At 34.8% G+C, this 13,171-nt stretch overlaps 1 protein-coding gene across 1 annotated transcript; it reads left to right on the top strand.

Moving 5' to 3' along the window:
• The first annotated feature begins 3,454 nt into the window (after positions 1 to 3,454).
• LOC112019305 (peroxisomal membrane protein PEX14) lies at positions 3,455 to 12,160 on the top strand. The gene is made up of 13 exons (XM_065773594.1): positions 3,455 to 3,676; positions 4,585 to 4,829; positions 4,947 to 4,980; positions 5,079 to 5,260; positions 5,425 to 5,614; positions 5,774 to 5,863; positions 8,917 to 8,990; positions 9,115 to 9,157; positions 9,249 to 9,316; positions 10,094 to 10,138; positions 10,223 to 10,291; positions 11,239 to 11,651; positions 11,889 to 12,160. The coding sequence occupies exons 1-13, from the start codon at positions 3,631 to 3,633 to the stop codon at positions 11,968 to 11,970; spliced, it is 1,581 nt and encodes a 526-aa protein (XP_065629666.1). The 5' UTR covers positions 3,455 to 3,630; the 3' UTR covers positions 11,971 to 12,160.
• The last annotated feature ends 1,011 nt before the right edge of the window (positions 12,161 to 13,171 follow it).

Raw genomic sequence — 13,171 nt, 5'->3', positions numbered from 1 at the left:
AAGGAATTCAGGAACATTTCTCACATATACTACAAAGAAATATATTAATGCCTTAGCACTATTATAAAAAGTAATTATCATGAAAAAAAATGCCATAATAGAATCTAAAGAATATCAACTTAATTAAGTTCCTAGTATGATTAGTTTGATTATTGGGCATTAGTTGAATCACTCGTTTTTTTAATGGATTATATCTTTATCAAATTACATTGATAATTATACATGTATGGACAAATAAGTGAAATTAGATTGTAATTTGTGTATACACACGGAAACAATAGCGATAGTGAGGTATCCATATGAGTAAGGTAGTCATAATAGCTGTATGGACACAATTTGTGGCCCAAACCCAAGACATGTGGGATGTTGGCCTAGTGAGCCTAGTACAATAAATTTATAGAGAATGAGTTAAAGAACTAGGCTCAAATAAATTTAACAACGACTAGTATGAGTTTAAAAGATGATCAAACAATAACAAGGCATATAGGACTGAATAAATTCACTGTCCGAGGGGGAAAATCTTGGCATAAATCAATAGAACTGATTACAAATGCAATTTTGATTGCTACAGTCTTCTCTCTCCACTTTTTTCGACCCCTTCTTCATGGAGGGTCTCTTCTATTATATATCTCCACTTGGACCATCTTGATCCTACACTTATTGATCATTTAAACCCTCACTTGAGTGCCTGTTCCATCAAACACCCTCTTTAGTTTTCTGTAAGTTGTAGTAGCCAAGGCAATAATGTTCAGGAGTCTTCTCCACATAAATTTGGTCAAAAAAGTAGCTGCAGTGCATTCAATGTAGTAGTTGCAGCTTTCTCTAAGATATTTTGGGTTCTCCTCCTTCTCGCATGTTTGTAAGGCACATCCCTATCACTGGAGCTTCTTGGAAGGTTACTTTGATCTATAGGACCTACCTCTGATCTGCGTTTAGCTTATCCGATGAGATATTCCTCCTCGGATCGCCATCCAATTTATAACCGGTTCCTTAAGTCATGAGTCTGAATCGCCTAATTCTATTCGATCGTCATCGGACTACTCGTGTTCTTGGCTAAGACTTAAGGCCCAATATATGATTTGGGCCCTTAGCCCTACAATAGCTTATTAGCTTTTATGCTAACCATAACTTTTACTACATCATTTCCCACAATTATCCTATGTAGTAGATTATGAATGATTGGTTGTCACTTTCACGTGCACCCACAACTTTTTCTCTACTGCTCGTAGTTAGTCACATAGCACAGTTATGGGAAAATGTGTGATTCTAGAATTATTGTTACTTTCAGTCATTTTAACTTTGAGATTCAAATTCAAATAATCTTGAAAAATAATAATGCTACATCCACAAAGTATCTTATAACATTTTTACAAACTATTAATGTGGCAAATTCTTACTGGTTCTTATTTGGGTCTAACACTAACATTATTTTTTTACTTACCAAAAATTACTCACCACATCAGCAGTTTGTAAAATAATTTATTACTTTAACATTTTCCATAACCATAATTCAAATGAAGACCTATTTAATTTGATTTAATCAATCGGTTTTTTTTTTTCTTCTTAAAATTGCTTGTTTGATACCAAAAAAAAAAAATATATATATATATATATCAAACCAAAAAACGAATAGGATTAGACTGTTCAACCTCTTAATTGATTTCATCCTTCTCTCATCTTATCCCTCCCAATTACTAAAGATCAATTCTCAATTCAAATTGCTTCTAGATGAATAAATAAATTATAGAAAACATTTAGAGTTTTTGTCTTAAAATCTATGAAAACATCAATAGTTTGTAAAATAATTTATGACTTTAACATTTTCCATAACCATAATTCAAATGAAGACCTATTTAATTTGATTTAATCAATTGGTTTTTTTTTTCTTCTTAAAATTGCTTGTTCGAAACCAAAAAAAAAAAATAATATATATATATATATATATCAAACCAAAAAACCAATAGGATTAGACTGTTCAACCTCTTAATTGATTTGATCCTTCTCTCATCTCATCCCTCCCAATTACTAAAGATCAATTCTCAATTCAAATTGCTTCTAGATGAATAGATAAATTATAGAAAACATTTAGAGTTTTTGTCTTAAATTCTATGAAACGTTCTTTTTGGGCTGTATTCCTGCCCATGTAGTGTGGGTTTCAGAGCCTAACCCATAAGTTGGTTCTGTTTGCAGCGGCCGAATGAACTCCTTCAAGGGCTGGCCCAAACATTTGGGCTAATCAACTTAACCTTTAAAAGAATGTTATAATGGCCACATGTTGGACTTCCTAAATATATGTGCTCAGCCCACAATGCAAAAATCATTGTACTAGGCCACTAGATTGTAACTACACTTTGGAATGGACCTCAATTTTCTTTCTTTTTTTTTTTTTGGATAAATTGAAAGGCTATGAGGGTATTTGATACATGTTTTTAAACAATAATTTTTAATTTTTAAATAACATTATATGTATTTTTACATATTTTTTTACCCACACGTATTTTCACACATGTTTTTAAACAATAATTTTCAATTTTTAAGTGCATGTACCAAACACTTCCTATTTTTTTTTTATATATGTATAAATGAGACTCGGTTTTCTTTTGTCCAACTAATATTTCCTTTCATATTATCTTTTCCAAATTCATATATAGCAAGCATGACTACATGAAGCAACCCTTAATATATCAGCTTTATTTATAATTTTTATAATTAAAAAAAAATCATGAAACAACCCATATTTCTCCAACTTTCATGTCCCCTAGTACAATTATTACAAATTTGTTCTCAAAAAAAAATTATTACAAATTTCATTATATTAAATGTAAAATAATGATGTGACAACTTTTAGCTATAAAATAGAAAATAATATAAGAATTCTTTTGTCGTGTGCTGTTGATTTAACACCATCCACATCTATGGTCATGGTAATTTGGAAATCTTCTTGTAATAAAATTGAGATGTATATACACACACAAATAGTAAAGCATAAAAGATTGTCTTAAAATGGATCGAAAAGGGCAAAGAAATCAAATAACATTTCCGGGACTTTTTCACGAAAATGTCCAAAATTTAAATCTCCATTATTTGCTTATAACTATAGAATAAAAAACAAAAAAAAAAGAAAAATGGAACCGAGAGTAGTTGGTAGGCTATACTAGAACAATTGTGAAAGGCCCAATTTAGCCCAAAAAGGGATTTATATATAAAGTGTGTACTAGTAAAAGCAATCTAGCACTGCCAAGAATGACAAATAGACAATATAGTCTATATGCAATCAATCAATAAGAGATTCGCCCGCCAACACAACCCAAAAAAAAAAAAAAAAAAAATTTGATGGGTGTTTTGAACTAATAATGAAGAGATATCATTAAAAGCTTATATTATAAATTGAAACTATTTCAAAAAAAATCAATAATATAATTTTACAAAAAATAAAAAGTTTATAAAAAACAAATGATAATATAGTACTCGGGAGGAGCAAAAACCCACCTCTCAGACTGAGAGCCTTTACCTCCTTTTCTGTTAAGCACTCTCTCCTCTTTGTATATATAATATTTCCACAATTTCCTCTCTCTATTTTATTTTTCCCTTTTTTTCATTTCCGTTCTGTAAAATTCACTGCTGATTATCATGGCGACTCCTCCCAATCCAACGGACGGCAATCCACCCTCCCCCGGTCTGATCTCTCTCTCTCTCTCTCTCCATTTTTGTTGTTGTTTCTCACTCTTATTGAAAACAAGAAAAAAAAAATGCTACGTAAAATAAAATGAATAAAACAACTCTCACCGATAAGATTTTCTGTGCGTGTGTATATATGTAATCTGGGTTTAATTTAAACTATGAAAAGAAAGAAAGTAGGACAATTTGCTGTGTGTTAAAAGTGCTAAAAGTTGGTGTCAAAGGAAAAGGCATCATATGATAGGAATTTTTTTTTTTCCCGATTCTGAAATTATTCAATATGTTTAGAGCTATAACAATTTTTGTAAAATATTTCACAACTGTTTAGATAGAGAGATGGTATAGTGATGTTATTGGTGGCCCCCACACGAGAAATGGTAAAAAAAATCTACGTCGAGAAAATTGTTAAGAGTATGTAGTAGCATTTTGTGCCTGGAATTTGCATTTATGTGGGAGGTGTATGGTACACAATGTATGGATTGTTGTCTATACAATTGAATTGATGATGGAAAACTTGCTGTTGTGTTTTTTTTTTTTTTTTTTTGCCTGTAGTGATTTTCCTGGTTTCAATTTAATGAGCACTTGTGCTTCTAGGATAAGGGTGTTTTTGTAATACTCCTTTCTACTACAACTGTTTTTGCACATGTGCACCTCGGCATGAGCGTAAACTGCTTAGCCCGTTAAGGGCGAATGCCCCTCGATTGCCTAGAAACTGGTTTTGGTGGGTTGGGTCAGTTGCTCATAGGTTTTATTAGCTAGAGCGAGTACAAAGGGCTCTTCTTTAGACAGGTTCGCTACGTGTAAAAATAAATAAAATTTGCGTATATGTTCTAAATTTTTACAAATTATAGATGCTGCAACTTCATGATTAAAGAAAAAAAACGTGTTTTTTTCTGAAATCTTCAGCAGCGGAACCATCACAACCAACAAATCAGGATCAGCAAGGTTCTAAGGTGGAGGCTCCAAGTCAAACTTCTCCAACATCGGTGTTTGTCAATTCTGAGCCAATGCGGGAGGAACAAGTGCAAAATGCAGTGAAATTTCTTTCGCACCCCAAAGTTAGAGGTTCTCCGGTCATCTATAGAAGATCATTTCTTGAGAAGAAGGGCCTCACAAAGGAAGAGATAGACGAAGCCTTTAGACGTGTACCTGTAAGTTGGTTCTTTTATCATGATATATTGATTTGTTGTTAGCTACAGCATTCATTTATATGCAGATCACCCATTTCTGTTATTTTTTGGGTGCCCCACATTGTTTTGAATTTACAGGACCCGCCACCAAGTGCAACCAATGTTAATCAAGGTATTAATAAATATTAATTCAGATTTGGGTTTAACCAGAGTTTGGTAGCTTATCCTTTATAACTAATGTTCGTATGTAATTTATCAAAATGCTAACAGATGCGCAGGTGAAGCCCTCATCAAACAGTCAGCCACAGGCTGTTGTACAAACTCTGCAGCCTGCAGCAGTTGCTCCCCCCGGTACCATTTCCTCAATGCGGTCTCGATTCCACTGGTCTCATGCTGTTTTTGCCATAGGACTACTGGCAGTTTCAGGTGCTGGAACAGCTGTGCTAATTAAGGTACCAACGATTGACCCTTCTGAAATCATGCAATCCATAATTCAGATGTTTTTGCATTTGTATGGTTCTCTCACCAAGCTGGCTGACTGGCTGTATGCAGCAGCTTATACTACTTGATATCTCAAGCTTGTTCACATTAATTGATAACACATTCCCTCTTCTAGAAATCTATTGTTCCAAGATTGAAGACTTGGATACGCAAGGTTGTATTGGAGGAAGAAGATGACCTTGTCAAGAAAATAGATTCAAAACCAAGTTTAGCAGAGGAGGCAGCTGCTGCTGCAAAAGCAGCTGCAGCTGCAGCAGCTGATGTGGCAAAAGCAAGTCAAGAAATGTTGAATTCAAGAAATGATGGTGGGTTTATACTTGACTTTTAGCTTATTTTGTCTCAAGGGATCTCTTTCTATTTTTCTTTGTTGGTTTTTTTTTTCACCCATTTCTGTTTTGTTTTGGAATGTTCACTGATCAGTAATATCTCTTTTGATCACTTCACCTTATTCTATACACGGCCAGAAAGGAGACGTTTTGAAGAATTTACTAATCTCTTGGATGTACAAGTACGAGAAATGAAGTCAATGACTAATGCCATAAGGAAATTGGAAGGTACTGAAAAATTGCTTTCTGAACAAGAAGATATACAAAACTGTTATTCCTGAAAAAGAGTTTGGTTCTTGATTTTCTGCCTTTAGCACTGAATATTAAATTCTTTATTCATTAAGGGTGAGCTTGCTCATCTCATTAGACTTGTTTGCAAAGCATCTCAGTCTATTACAACTCCATGTTTGTGCATTAACGGCTTCTAAGTTGCTAATATATAGGCGCCTAACCATTAAACATCCAAAAACTTTAGCATTGATACACTTTCATACTAATAGAGAAATTCCCTTTACCTAGGTGAATACGAATTGCTTGCTATGTGTTGTGGAAGCAAGTTTATCTTTCCAAAAAAAAAAAATTAGTAATTTAATCATGCGTGTAATAATTAAAGCGATAAAGTAAAGGAAACACAACTACACATAAGACATGAGGATTTTTATGTGGAAAACCCAAAACTAGGAAAAATCATGGAACCTCGTCCAGCCAAAGATATGCATTATAAAAACAAATATTACAAAGAGTTACCAACTCAAACCTGAGTCCCCTAATGTCAAATCGGCTATCCACCTTACTCTCTCCTTGAATCTTCATTGTGACACATGCTTTATCCCCAAGTTTTGTCTTCAACACGTGTAATCTTTGGTATGAAATCTATTTGCAGAAAAGAGATTCCAGAATCTCTCTAGAAGACCTTGATAGACACCACACACCCTAAAATTCTTATAGTCTCTAAACACTTGAACTCTCATAGAAGGTAACATTTGTGGATGTGGTCATTCTCTCACGAAATGAAGTTTTTTGACAAACAACCAGAAAACTCTACAAAGATTTTTCTAACTTAAGAACTAGAGAGACTTATGAAATAGAAAAATCATTCAATTGTTAACCTTAGAAACTCTGAGCTTGCTCTAAATTTTGTGTTACAAGATCCTTTTAAGGAGAAAAAGACTTTCAGGCCAAGGAATCATTAAAAGTACACACACACACACACACACACACACTTTTAGCGATTCTTTGGCCTGAAATTTAGAGCAAATTGTGTCAATGGGAGAGGGTCGTCATTGGAATTTTCAGTTCATCCTGCCTTTCCAGGATTGGGAGTTGGAATTTGTTGATAATTTTTTCGAGGTGCTATATGATAATTTTTCTGCTTTGACTGGTCACGATTGAACCTCGTGGTTACCATCTAAAAAGGAGTGTTAGAGGTAAGATCATATTCTAATGCTCTCAAGGGTTCTACAAACAGTTTTTCCCCCCCTTAGAAGAGCATTTGAATGGCTAAGGTTCCAAGGAAGGTGGAATTCTTTGTGTGGATTGCAGATCTTGGGAAAATTCTAACAGTTGAAAATCTTCATAAGAAACACATTTTGATAGTTGATTGGTGTCGTATGTGTAACTTGTAAGTGCAGTGGGGAATCCATTGATCACCTGCTTCTTCATTGCTCTATTGCAACAGATATATGGTCCTTCTTCTTCACTTTGTTTTAGCTGGCTTGGGTGATGCCCAAATCTGTGGTTGAACTGTTGGAATGTTGGCAAGGTCAGTTTCAGAGCCACAGAGGAGCTAGGGTGTGGTGAGCCTTGCCCTTATGTGTCATGTGGATTGTTGGTACGAAAGTAATAATCGGGTCTGTGATGGTCCTGCCTGTCATTAAAGAGCATATATTGGTCGTTGTATAATTGGATACATGCTCTAGGTGGCACCACCTCCTTGCCTTTTGTTGATTTTATTGTCTCTCTTTTATTTTGAGTTGTTTCTTTCAAAAGGATTTGCACACATAAATTTTTGTATCATTCTCTTTTCCTTTTCTAATAAATTTCTTACTTATATATATATAGAGAGAAAGAGAGAGAGAAAGAAAGGCCTGATGGTACCTACGCCCTCCTTGATCTCCTGTGTTGTTGGTTTGAATCGACTCCCCTCTCTCCTCCCAAAAAAATTTAAAAAGTTTCAAAACATATTGGGTCAATTGAATGTGTTAAAACAGTTGATTGAATGATCCAAGGCTTTTAATTTTAAACCAGATTTTCCTAAATCCTAGATTCTTATCAACCAAATAACCAATTCAGTTGATCAAAAGTTTAGAGGAGTTTTACTTGAAGGAAGGTAGATCGATCAAAAAAGTGAATTTTTACTCAAATGAAGTACGAAGGAAGCACCATTTTGTTTTTCAAGAAGTAGAAAAATACACATATTTGACAATTTTTATAACCATTTGGCTAGGAATTTCGGGAAGGAATTTACTTGCCTATTCCTACCAAGGAAAACAGGCCATTTGACAGGGAGATTCTAAACCATGTTCTATACAAGATGTGGAACCAAAAGTAAAACAGTCTCTAATGTGTGGATTTTGGTCCCTAGATCACTTACCAAGCTTCGATTCTTTATGATCTTCAACGTGAACCACAAACCAATGTAAACCTTCATCATAGAACCCGGACTCATATCTTAATCACTATTCCTATAACAATTCCAAACAATTTATCCTAATATTTTAGTCATGGGATTTGCCAACTCTATATTTTTGGAATTACATACAAGATTTCTAAGAAACAATGTTACAGACAATAGTTATTTTATACTTGAAAACTTTTTTATTTTCTTAAATAATGGTGTTTTAAGTCCTGTTATTGTTTTCTTTTTATTGGAAAATTGGTCAGAGGCATCTTATATGTGACCAACTTGCAACAGTGTCACATATATCATGAATGCATGTTATAAAAAAGGTATGCACTCATACTGCTGATCCACATGAATATTTAGTTTAGTGCCTGAGCCAAGCTGAACAATCTGTCAAGCCATTGTTCTTGGCTGTCAATGCTGTTGCGTAGGTTTTCTTAGGTATTCTGATAAGATGCTAAATGGTCTCTTCGCTTCATTGTTAGCGGTTCAGCTGTGTCCAGAAAATCCTCTTGCTCATTGGGATAATATCTAACATTCTTAATACCATTGTTCTTTGTTAGATCTTCAAGGACATATCTACAAATTATGTCTCACCAATTACTAGCAATATGCCATTCTTATTATTGAATATCCTTTCTTTCTGCCTAATCATCAGGACAATCAAACACCCAAGGGAGAGCCTCTTTTGTTGATCAAGAGGATCATGGAGTTGCTATATCGAATTCAAAGGTACGCTGAACATAGGCATAATTTGAGAACATTTCATGCTATCTAAAGAAGATTTTAGAGAACTTACTCTCATTGACGTGGTCTCTCTAAGGTTTAACCTGTTATTAATTTAAATGTTCTGCAGCAAATGTATGTAAACAACAAGGTGGACTATGACTTGCGCTCAGGTACACTTCAGGGATCAAGTGGCAGTTCTCTCTTGTGTTTCTTCTAATTAGTTTAAATTTCAATGTTTTATAATTAAAATTTTCTGTACAGTGAGATCTTCCTCACCTCCCACATCTGCAGAACCATCAGTTGCACCTCATCCTAAGTCCTATATGGATGTAAGTAGTTAACCTGATATTTCCATTGATGAGAAACACAACGTAATGTATGACTGTATGCCTGAGTATAGTTCCTCTTTACTTGTCATGTCTAGTACTTATAAGAGTAAATGACATGCATATTAATCACTTAAAAATATAGGGAAGATTATATAATTTATTAGCTAGTTATGAAGTGTTAGATTATCTTTTGAGAGAGTGCTACATCTTTTGGAATTACTCCACCAGAGTCAGTGGTAGAGATGGTTGGGAATGACTACATATTGCAACTGAGAGCATATGACTACCATCTTTTAATTCTCTGATTTCTGACCATTGTTAGACTTAGTCCATATCTGAGTAGTTGTCTACTTTTTGTCTAACCATATACTTATATTAGTTTGTTATTTGTTATCAAAAGTTTCAGAACAAGCATTAAAGAAGATAATAGCCAAAGAAAAAGGGAAATAATCATCAGATTGAAATGACCATCAAATTTTCATTCTTGTGAATATCTTTCAGTTATGTTCAGGCCTGTAACATATTTTGTTATCTGCTTTACTATCTGTTTGCTGTTATCCATAGTTGATGCTTAATTTAGATCCATGGGTTTGTCTTGACTATAATGATGCACTTCATACTATTATGTGAATGTTGATCTTAGTTATTCTAACTCAGAACCAATTACCGTCTGCAAATTGTTCTGATTTTCTTCATTTTTTATTAATTTTAAAGCCAGATACATACTGCCACTGTCCACTGATATGAAATGTTAATATCTTGCTCATGGTGTTGCAGATTATGGCCATGATCCAGAGAGGGGAGAGACCTTCTAATATCAGAGTAAACTATGTGTAAATGTTGTGTTGAGATCAGCTTGTTAGTGAGGTTGATGCTAATACTGGGTCATTCTAAATTCATATGCAGGACATAAATGATCAACCCCCAAACCCTAATCAGCAACCATCAAATCCTCGTTTGGCACCTAGAGCTAAGGTTTGTTTTTGAGCATTTTTCCTTCTAAGATAGTTCGTTTCTTTTTCAAAAGTAGGTTTTGTGGACTATTGGAAAAACTGAAACACTCATAACATTTAACTTATTTAGTGGTTGGGCCATTTTGGAGAAAGAAAAGAAAAGGAATAAAAAAAAAAAAAAATTTGGTTGGGGTGGGGGGGGGGGGAGATCAACTATGGATCTTCAATAGGTTAGTCAATGTTGGCCACATCTATTCTTTTCTGTCATTCTATTTTGTCCAAAGTCATACTCTTTATTACTTTATTGACATGTCATTTTTTTACTACTACTAAGTTTATTTTTGGTTTTCCTTTACCTTTTTTTGTTCCTTCAACTTGAATCAACTCAACTTTTTCTCATTGGAGTATTAATCTTTCTTCTCTAAACATGATCAACCATCTCAAGTGACTCTCTCTTATCCCTATTATTAATAGGGAGCAGTGAGCACCTCAATCTTTAAGCGAATTTTCTCATTTCGAATCCTATCTTTTCATGTATTTTCACTAATTCAGCTTAACATTCTTATTTTAGTTACACTTTTATGAATATGTTGCCTCTTAAAATCCCAACAATCACTACCATGAGCTCTAAATCAAATGGCAACTTCTCCCATACAAGTAGGGTTAAGAGTGAGGTCTTGGGTTCAAAATCCATAGTTTGTATATGTGTACTTACCAACTGAAGAAAAAAAAATCTTATGGCTATAAATAATTTAGAAATGGCCTAGAGTAGATGCATGCTTTATAAAAATGTAGAGTCATAAAATAGAGAAAAAAAAAATCCTTCTTCAATTTGGTACTTTAATCACTGTTGAAAAATGTGAAAAAGGAAAATGGTGAATTTCTTGCATTCACACAAATAAAATTGATTGTTGATTTGCTCGTTTGAAAAGAATGAAACTGATTTTTACTTCATGTACTCCTGAGTAGCCATGGGAGCTTAGTCAGGCCCACAACTCAAGCCAACCACTTCAATCTCAAGTAAGCAACGAAGGCTTGAATTCCAAGGTACAAGACAATGGAGTAACCTATCAGTTAAATGGTGACAGTTCAGTACCTTGGTGGCAACAGAAAAATGTCAAAATCACAGAGATTGAAAATGGAGATGAACTCAAGGCAGGGAGTTATGGTCAACGAATTAGTGAGCCACCTGTTCAACGTTCGTGGGTCCCTCCTCAGCCACCCCCAGTTGCAATGCCAGAAGCAGCTGAAGCCATCCGACGCCCAAAACCAGCAGTTCAGAGAGAACAGTTGGTTGATGATCAGTCAGTTGCAAATCCTTCAGATGCAACTGATGAGTTGCTGAGGATCACAAAAATATCTGAATCTGGAGGTGCGATGGAGGTTAATGGTGGGAGCTCTGTGNTTCCTCCTCAGCCACCCCCAGTTGCAATGCCAGAAGCAGCTGAAGCCATCCGACGCCCAAAACCAGCAGTTCAGAGAGAACAGTTGGTTGATGATCAGTCAGTTGCAAATCCTTCAGATGCAACTGATGAGTTGCTGAGGATCACAAAAATATCTGAATCTGGAGGTGCGATGGAGGTTAATGGTGGGAGCTCTGTGCTGAACTCAAGTGTGGGGATTAATGGTGGGAGCTCAGTGCTGAACTCAAGTGAGATACAAGAAGATCACAGTTATGAGCAAAGTGTTCATTCAACTTAATCTAAGGTACCCCCACATGTATACTTTTTCAGTTAGTAGTAGTGGCCCATGGAATGTTTTGGATCAACTTGAATCGAATAATGATCCCATGCTATTGTGTAGTTATAACAGAATTTGAATGCAAGATACGTGGACTTATTTTCATGAGAAAATGAGAGTATAATCAATAATGAGAGAAAGCCCTTGTGAACCATAAGTGCAAGCATGTATTGTTTGCATTCAGCGTATGCAAGCATTTCTAGCTCCTTTTGTACGGGTTTGTTATGGACTTCTAAAATTGGCAATGTTTACTGCCAAGCTGCTACGAAATGCAGATCGTATCTATCGCTTCTTCTCTTTATCTGCTTTACAAATGGTTAAAGTTTAGCTAAAGAATAATGCTAGGGACAACTGTTTTTTACAACTTGCTTAGGTCGAAAGTTGAAATTGAACATCACTTTTACATGGCCCATCACTAGTACCACATTTATTATGCATTTAATCACAATATACCGCATCAACAGTTGAGAAAACAAATTTTGAAAATTTTGTATCCTTAGACTATTGTGAGCGGAAATCTAGAGTTTATGCTTTTTCTTCCGAAAATTCCACCTCGCTCGCAAGCACTAGCCTTTTTACCTTGGAATCAGTTTTGAGTATGAATCTTACACCATCTGGAGTCCTGATTTCCATTATGTTAGGGATGAGATGAGATAACCTCAAGTAGCAGTGATTGGTCAAGTCTTCATTTGGTTAATGGGGTCTGCTTCATATTTTATTTAGTTATCTTTCCAAAACTTGCGAGTGCATAATGACATATTGCACGCTTGACTTGTATAGATAAATCTACTAATCAATCCTACCTTCTCCTTTTTTCCAAATCAACAGCCTCTTTGATTCGTGTGCATCGCATTGCACGCTAGCCCTGTTTTTTGGGTTCACCCATTTCACTGATGATATGTTCTCAATTCCTGTTTGTTATTTTGCTTCCTACACTTGAATTTCTGACTTTCCCTCGGCTATTTTTTTTGTATCTATGGGCTTTGTGCATGCCATGCCCACTAATTCATCTTATTAGTTTTTTTTCTAAATGACAACCTACCAACATATCGAGCAAGATAAATATATTTTTTCTTTAAAGACACAAATCCAATTGTTAAAGGTTTTTTTTTTTTGGGTGTGTGGATGAAAGAAAATTTTATTTTATGTGTAAAGTATATGT

Source organism: Quercus suber, unplaced genomic scaffold (genome assembly GCF_002906115.3).
Source record: "Quercus suber isolate HL8 unplaced genomic scaffold, Cork oak 2.0 scaffold_77, whole genome shotgun sequence".
In the NCBI taxonomy this organism is placed as follows: domain Eukaryota; kingdom Viridiplantae; phylum Streptophyta; class Magnoliopsida; order Fagales; family Fagaceae; genus Quercus; species Quercus suber.
The sequence above is the reverse complement of the archived record's forward strand: the minus strand, read 5'-3'. Positions and strand labels throughout refer to the sequence as shown.

Bases quoted from the DNA above. Each gene is read 5' to 3' on its own strand.
- LOC112019305 (XM_065773594.1), top strand. From the start codon at position 3,631: ATGGCGACTCCTCCCAATCCAACGGACGGCAATCCACCCTCCCCCG. The intron at 3,677-4,584 runs GTCTGATCTCTC...TGAAATCTTCAG, and splicing joins CGGCAATCCACCCTCCCCCG to CAGCGGAACCATCACAACCA. The intron at 5,615-5,773 runs GTGGGTTTATAC...ATACACGGCCAG, and splicing joins GTTGAATTCAAGAAATGATG to AAAGGAGACGTTTTGAAGAA.